General features: G+C 32.5%; 1 protein-coding gene across 1 annotated transcript; it reads right to left on the bottom strand.

The window, feature by feature from the left end:
- Positions 1 to 2,987: 2,987 nt before the first annotated feature.
- On the bottom strand, positions 2,988 to 5,752 carry LOC139844512 (expansin-A10-like). The gene is made up of 3 exons (XM_071834735.1): positions 5,598 to 5,752; positions 4,790 to 5,102; positions 2,988 to 3,570 (listed from the first exon to the last, which is right to left on the bottom strand). The coding sequence occupies exons 1-3, from the start codon at positions 5,722 to 5,724 to the stop codon at positions 3,264 to 3,266; spliced, it is 747 nt and encodes a 248-aa protein (XP_071690836.1). The 5' UTR covers positions 5,725 to 5,752; the 3' UTR covers positions 2,988 to 3,263.
- Between the last annotated feature and the right edge of the window lie 2,921 nt (positions 5,753 to 8,673).

The raw sequence follows: 8,673 nt of genomic DNA, 5'->3' as shown, positions 1-8,673 counted from the left end.
TGTGGAATTGGTGAAGAAGTGAATATCGGGTTGTGCGAATTCACTAAGGCTCGGGTTGTTCGGCCAACTTTTGTATGATTGAGGTTAAAGGGTTAACCTTGTAGTATTGATTATCTTTTGTATATGCGTATGTACTTATTATATTGTTGTAGCTAATCTTGTGGATTTGGCTTGGTGGTACGTTAGGTATAACATTGCTTAGTTATGCTCGGATTGCGGTATGTGTTTACTATTTGTGTGTTAGCGATGCGTATTCATTTTATGCATATATATGTACGTAGTATATTCTCACTCACTAAGCATTAGCTTACCCTCTCGTTGTTTATATTTTTATAGATTTGCACGGAGGCGGTGGCTCGGGTAAGCGTGGGGACTAGTGGACTTGTGTAGTTCGTTTTAGAAGACTTGCTTACGGATTGATTAGGATTGGGTAGCGCATCCCCAATCGCCATGCTCGGTCTTTATTTTGTGTTAAAAACGTGTAGTCGAAAATTGTATTTCGTTCTTAATTCGTAAAATGGGCCGATGTGGGCCCGACGTCGTAAAACTTGTTTTATTATAAAAACGTGTGAGTTTTACTTATTATAATGTGTTGCGAAAACCGTTTCGTCTTAAAGTGTCGGGAAGTGATAGATCTTTAACGCAAAAACGTAAAATACGGACAGAAGATGGAATGGCCTTGTGCGCGCCGCGCACCCTAGTGTTATAAAAAAAAAAAAAAAAAAATCCTTGCTGCATTTTTCGGTTGGATAACGGGTTTGGTCGTTACAGAGACCCTATTATCTATATCTCCTTTCTCATTATATGCTTACAAAAAATTCGAGCATGTTTAATGATTATTGATCTTCATCTCATATAGTCACGCATGCTTGCTTGAGTGGCCACCGAGTTACCCAATGAAGCACACCACCCGAGTTCAATTCCTGGCTATGCCAAATTGTTCAAAAAGGGAGTATGACTAGAAGGTGCGCATAATGCGCAATTCACCCGGTACCAGGTCTCACGCTCGAGGGCTTGATTACCCGAGGGTTTACCTTCTATGGGGGAACCAATGTGCTTGTTCATAGATGGTTTCCTCGCTTGTCCAAAAAAAAAAATCTTCATCTCACATAGGCCATTGAATCAAATCGAGATAACATCGATGCTAATGGGTAATCTTCTCATTGCCCTCCAGAAAATTTCGCAATCTTTTGTGGAATTAGATTGTCACGCAACGTCTTCCTTGCCTTAAAGCATTACCCACAAATTTAGATTCTTTACTCACATATTTGACCCGTAGTTGATCAAGCATAACTTCACTGAGAAGTAGGTGGGAGCTTGATTGCCGGAGATCCCCTAGAATTGGGGTGGACTAACGGTTTTAGTTCTCCGATCTGGTACCATAATTACCCCTTGAAGAGATGAACATCTAAGGAGGGTGGTTAAGGCTAGTGTGAAAGGTTTTTCTTCTCGTGAAGAAGAAAGAGCAGCCTCTTTTTTCCATCCAAGAGATGAACCCTTCTTTGTGTGAGAGTACTCTTATATTGATAAGAGGGACTTAGGTTGAGAAGGTTTATGACCATATTGGGTGCTCATAAATCAAGCCCACAATTTAAAAACCCATATATACACGTATGATCATGTGTAATTGACATCATCCTTTGCAAGTGATTTCAACGGTTGATTTAGTAGTTGGGTGATTAAGAATTTTTAAAGGAGATTCATATTCAATCTTTATTGGTGTTTAAGAAGTCTTAAATGAGATTCATATTCAATCTTCACTAACTACACTTTTAGAACTTGGGATGACATCGGGTCGGATTTGGGTCAGGTTTAGGTAATCCTGGACCTGAACCCGATTAAGAAACTTCGCCCTTTTAGAACTTGGGATGACATCGGGTCGGATTTGGGTCAGGTTTAGGTAATCCTGGACCTGAACCCGATTAAGAAACTTCGCCCCAAACCCGGCCCGAAACCCGTCGGGTTCCTATTTACTTACATACTATCGGGTTTCGAGTTTCTCCACGGGTAAACGGTTATACCCGATTAGTCATTCTATATTTATTTTTCAACAGGTTACCAAATTAAAATAACAAAAAATAACTTAACTACTTCATGTTTAAAGTATTATAAAATATCACATACAAAAAGTTGATTGAAAAATTTCTAAAATACACAAAGTATATAAAATATCATATCTCGAAAACTTGTTGTATATGATTATATTGAATAAAATTATACTCGTTTTCAAAACAAATAAGAGAAATCTTTCATACATTAATAATATAATACTAATACTAAAATTTTACATAAAAATTATTATTAAAATTCATCGGGCCGGGTATGCGGGTCGAGTTTACGGGTTCGTATCTAAAACCATACCCGAACCCGGACCCAGAATTTTTTTTGTAACTATCCCCATACCCGGCGCATGACCCGACTGACTCGAGTCAGACCCGATTCAATTATAATGGGTTTCGGGTGTCCCCATCGAGTACGGGTCATTTTGTCATCCTTAGAACCTTCACAAATTATAGCAACATAACAAGATACCAAACATACCAACATACTCCATTAATATTTAGCCCCTTTTCGTTACAACTTACAACAATACAAGATTGAGAATCGTTCGGGTAAACATTTTCGTCGGGAGATTATTAATGGTAATATGAAGAAAGCGGATCCAAATGTTGGTTAGGCGTTTGTTCATTGCTTCTTCTTACGTTGCGTATTTTTTTATTTAGGTCGTTATAACTTCGTTTGGAGGTAGTGATTGTTTGATGTATTTTGGTCGGTTTCGATCGGTTTTCGTTATGTGAGGTTCGGTTATAGATTGTTAGTTTGTACCGATTTTTAGGTATGAGCCTCATTGTTTTCATTATTGTATCTTTGGTTGAAGACGTTTTTTGTTTTGGAAAACGTCTTCGTTTCTATATGAGTTTTCGTTTTTTCGCCCGAAAAAAAAAAAAAAAAACTTACAACAATTCAAAAACTTGAATTTACTCTTAGTACCTTCAAGTTAAATAACATTACAATTAAATCCGCAACATTAAGACATTAACTAGAGGGTGGTTGAATTCCACCACTGCCTACATATACTACATAAATAAAAAGGAACAGCCCTTGTACTAAAAGCTACCCCAATTAGGCAATTACCAAGATGACCTTTTTAAAATAAGTCATTAGGTCATTAAATAGTTTAATACTACTAGCAGTAACAAAATATAAATACCGCTACCATATTATGTTATCATATAATCAAGACCAAGGGTAGAGAAGTCATTTTAACGAAATTGAGCACCACTAAAGGTTTGCCCAAAAGACCAGCTAGCAGGTGCAACATTATATGACACCACAGTTCTACCATCACTTGTGGTGACCTTAAAAGACAGTGACTGCCCGTTGAGGTAGGAGTTTGATTGCCAATTTTGACCCCAGTTTCTAGACATTTGCTGCCACCCGGTTCTTGAACCTTTAATAGCCACCGCATGCACATCACCAGCACCACCAACATTTGTAATCAGAACAAGATTAAAATACGAATGACCGTTGATTTGGAACCTGATTCCACCCCTTCTCCTGCAGGGTACCCTACATGTACACGGAACAGAACAATATTAAAAGAAAAGTGATTCATATACTTATTCAAAATATAGTAGTAGTAGTAGTAGTAATATAAGCATCACAAATTCATCACAATAAGGTTATTTTACTGTTACAAAAATGACTAATCTAAAAGCTCTAAGCTTCGTAGTCATATTCAACAACGATCCGCAAGGTAGTATAAATGACCAAAACACCCCTTATGTCATTAAGTAACAAAGTCTAAGAACATGTTGGAGATAATTGATTAAGGAAATACACAATAGTCTCACGGAAACTGATAAAAATAAGTGTGCATATAAGCTTAGGAACCTCCTTCAATCACTAATCGATTTTAGAGTAACGTAGAACTCATGAATAGATAAAGCAAAAAAGCATTTTTGACCTACGTGGACGATTCGAAACGCCCCTATGGATGTTTTTGACCAAATTTTTTCGGGCCGTCAATCACTAAGCAACCGCAAACCCACGGTGTCAAACAATATTTTATTGTTTTTTTCTCTATTTTTTAACTAATTTTTAATCGTATTTTGATATGTCATTTTTTTTTTGAAAGGCAAGTAAGTTTTATATATATAAAAGAACACGAATTACACTAGCAAGTAGCTAGATATGACGCGGACCGCACATACGAACACGAGACCACACACAAACACACGAATAAAACTCACAAAACAAACAAAACTCGAAACGCTAAAGAGACACTAGCACACGAAAACACTAAAAAACACCCGACGACCCTTTCTTCTCAACATTTTCCACTACACCCTTTCTTCTCTTATCCCATAACATTACATTCATACGTACGTCATCCCATTAAAGCAAACCCATTAAAAAAGCCATTAAAAAAACCCACAATCACTTCACGTTATTGTCACTCGGGGTTTATGTTGAACATAATCGGTTAATAGGTGCACACCAAAATTTCATATCCGAAATTAAAAAAAAAAAAAAAAAAACCTAGTGTATGCATATAAACATTTGAGATAGCTCATTATCACAATTGATTTTAGAGTACAGAACATGTTATATAGTGAGCTAAAGTATATTTGTTAATGGCCACAATATCCTTTCCAAATAACTAAGTGACCAAAATACCCTTTTGAGGAACTTAATTACTAAAATACCACTGTGTGGGCTGCATTACCAAAACTGCCCCTGGTTAACCCTGTCCCTGAGAATACTTTAAATGAGGAACTATAATTACCTTCTGTAAGCAACAGGGACGATTCCGGCTTTGTATTGTGCAATGTGTTGAAATACAGGTTGAGAGAGATCAAAGTGATGATTTGGAGGGTTGCACCAACCACCATTGTTGTTAGGTAAAGCGTTGTTTGGTGGGCAGAAGTTGGTAGCAGTCACTAATATGGTGGCCGGCAAACACCACTTTCCGTCGTTAACACATTTTATTTCAAAGCAAGATCCACAACTTAAACCATTGTTGAACAAAGCTGTACTTAGTGCTGCTGTGTTTGTACCATACCCTTGACTATACAAATTCCCATACCCACATGCTCCACCTATACGTTTCAATACATAAGTTTAGTACATATACATAACATTATTAAGAATGTTCACATTTTTATATTACCTCATTTTAAATATTTTTAAAAATCTCTCATTAGTTATTTATGCAAATTTACATAATCTTCTAATAGACAGGTAAAAATGCAATATTCTTAGACTTGTCTTGTTAAAAAATATTTGTAACTAATAGTATTAGAGTATATTGCTCAAAATGTTAAATATTTAATTATCCGCTATTTCTTTTTTAGATGTACAAATCAGTTGTGATCTTAAGTAAGTATTTCTTTTTTGTGCAAGTGAAATAATGACATTTATTAAATTATATTTTTTTTACCAATTAAATTTACACGGAGAAATAATAACAAATAGGAGTAGTAAATAGTACGGAGTAATATGCAATAAACTGAAATACTTTGATTTTTATGGAGTATATCAATGATATAAAAATGAAAAGTTGGAAAAAGAGAAAATGGGATGATGGTGTATACCCATTGTTCCGGAGGCATCACCACCGCCGTAGAAGGTGGCGTGAGCGGTGATCCAACCGCCGGCGCCGTAAACAGGGGAGAGGAGTGTGAGGAAACCAAGTAAGAAAATAGTAGCTAAAACAGACATTTGGGAATTTTATAAAAATCAAAGGGTAAAGAATATTATGGATTATGGATTTTGGTGTTGTAGAAGTGGGTGTATATATAGGGGAATTTAATTATGTTGTTTGTGGTAACAGTTGAACCCTCGGGTCGCAACAACCTGACATAGATTAAGGCTGTTATTGTTGGGGACCAACAACAGTATTGGTTTTACTATATTTATGATTTTCGACCGTGTTTAGGTGGGGGCTGCTTTTCTTCTTCCAATTTGGTATGGTTTTGTATTGAAAGTATAATACATTTATAGCTTTTTATATAAATACAAATTTCAAAACAAAGTGCAACATTAACTTGTTAACAAATACGGAGTATATAAGTATATACACTGGATGATCTGAATATTACTCGGTGGTGGCATGGGACACCACTGAAATACGCGATATAGTGAATTTTTTTTGAGTTTTTAACTAGTGACACCACCGGATAGTATACATTTTTTTGAGTGACACCAATGAAATAAGAAATCTAGTAGAAATTTTTTTAGGTGTTTTAACCGGTTTTAAAAAGAACGTTGTTTTGTGTGTTATTTATATTTGTGTTGTGTTTTAAACTAAATAAATCAAGGAGAGTAACACCGATCTTTATGGTTGTTCATCAGTAGGGATGGCAATGGTCACCCGATCCCATGGATATTTACCCGATCCACCTGCTTCGTGATGGATTTGGATGAACCTAAATGGATATGGATACGGATATGGATGAACCTAAATGGATATGGATATGGACATAGATGAAAAGTTGCATCCATAGATATATCCATTACCACCCGAAATACATATACAAATACATAAATATTAATATAGGTTTACATATTTACTATTATAAGTTCATTTACCGTTATATTTACATTATGTTTTAAACTATATAATGAAATAACTATAATATAGTACAATAAAACACGTATATCTAACAAAATAAACTTACAAATTTCATATTTAATTTTTTATAATCTATATTTTACAGTAAATTTAACAATTTTTGTTATATCTTCGACAAAGATTACATATTTTTATAGATAGATTTTAATTTTTCATGTTATATTCATTTTTAATATTATAACAACCCTCATTTTTCCACTCTGTAATAACTATAATGCCCCTAGGGTTTCATTGTTGATTCGTACTTTATATTAGAGTTGTTATAAATTATGTACTTTATATATATATATATATATATATATATATATATATATATATATTATGTATTGAGTTTAATAAATTATAAGTTATGCATGTTAATTATTAATAAGTAATATGAGATCTAGGAAAAATAATTTTTCTGGTATTTAATACGTTTTTATATTTTTAATAATTAAAACAGTTTATACATACATATATATATATATAGATATATATATATATATATATATATATATATATATATATATATATATATATATATATACGGTATACATATATATTTATAAAAAAATGAAAAAGGCTATTTAAGCTATACAAATATTTTTCCAGTAAAGTATGATATTTAATTTAATTATTTAGGTCAGAAAATAATTTATAAAAATAAAACTCGAATTATATGTTATTTAATTATAGAAACAAGGTGAAATTCGTAATAAAAATATATACAGAAAATAAAAATAAATAAATAGTCCTCACGGAAGCAATCTCTCTACCCTGGAGTAGAGAGGGGGATGAATTTCCTTTACCGTGGGTGGAGAATTCTCTCGACTCGTGGTAACAGAAACGACTTCTCTTCTAGTTTAGGGTAGAGGAAGGATTGTCTACACCTTACCTCCCCCATACCTCGCAGGCGCGGGATTGGGCATTGTTGTTGTTGTTGTTGTAAAAATAAATAAATAATTTTTCTGGCTTCATAAACTTTGTCTAGAGCTGAGAAAATTATAAAAATTAATTTATGAGTCGAATTAATAATTATTACATAATTAAGCACTATTATTATGTAAATAGAAGGTAAATAAGGAAATAATTGTAAAAATAAAGAAATATTTTTATAAATATTTTTCTACAAGTTATTTAACTGTAAGAAACTTATAAAAATTTTAAAAATAATTATTTATATTTATTTGGTATTTTATGTAGAATTAAACTTGTTTTGTGATTAAATTAAGAATAAAACAAATATAAATACTAAATTTTAATAAAAATACTTTCTTAAATTTTTCTACTGGTTTTTATAATTAACTAAGACTATAAAATTATGTATATGATTATTAGGTATTTAATTAATTATTTAGGTATTTATGGATAATATTGGATTAATAAGGTACTATATTATTAAGTATCTTGTAAATTAAATAACAAATAGTATAACCAATTATGTTATATATTGTATGTGTTAGTAATTAGTATATTATAATTATTAATTAATCCATTTCATAAGTTAGTAATATTAGCTTGAATAATAATACATATATAATTATTAAACTATTAATAGTTATATAATACAAATAGTAATATATATATATATATATATATATATATATATATATATATATATATATATATATATATATATATATATATATATATATATATATATATAAGTCTATACACCTATAATATGTGAAGGTTATATCAAGATAACGTGCACTATATACGAACCTCACCGCTACATATGGCCTAGGGTGGTCCTTGTTGCCTTATGGAAACCGCTTGTGGATTTCGAATGCCAAGACATAGATTCTGGTCAAGAATCCAGGGCGCCCAGTAACAACTGATCATCAGAGTGACTTGTATGATAGCAACGAGATTTGAGTGACGGTGTACAATGTCTTGTCATAGATTATAACCCGAGCTTTCTATAATTAGAAAGTTACTATAAGTGGAAACTTTCCATAAGTGAAAAATTTTCGAAAATGGAAATTATTTTAAAAAACCATCATCATTAGTATAGTTATTATACTTATGTCTATTAGGCTATATCTGATCGTACA

This window comes from Rutidosis leptorrhynchoides, chromosome 4 (assembly GCF_046630445.1).
Source record: "Rutidosis leptorrhynchoides isolate AG116_Rl617_1_P2 chromosome 4, CSIRO_AGI_Rlap_v1, whole genome shotgun sequence".
Classification (NCBI taxonomy): domain Eukaryota; kingdom Viridiplantae; phylum Streptophyta; class Magnoliopsida; order Asterales; family Asteraceae; genus Rutidosis; species Rutidosis leptorrhynchoides.
The sequence above is the reverse complement of the archived record's forward strand: the minus strand, read 5'-3'. Positions and strand labels throughout refer to the sequence as shown.

Excerpts from the sequence above, each read along its gene's own strand:
- LOC139844512 (XM_071834735.1), bottom strand. The coding sequence starts at position 5,724 with ATGTCTGTTTTAGCTACTATTTTCTTACTTGGTTTCCTCACACTCCTC. Across the intron at positions 5,103-5,597 it reads TGATGCCTCCGGAACAATGG|GTGGAGCATGTGGGTATGGG; the intron begins GTATACACCATC and ends TGAAACGTATAG. Across the intron at positions 3,571-4,789 it reads GTCCCTGTTGCTTACAGAAG|GGTACCCTGCAGGAGAAGGG; the intron begins GTAATTATAGTT and ends GTGTACATGTAG.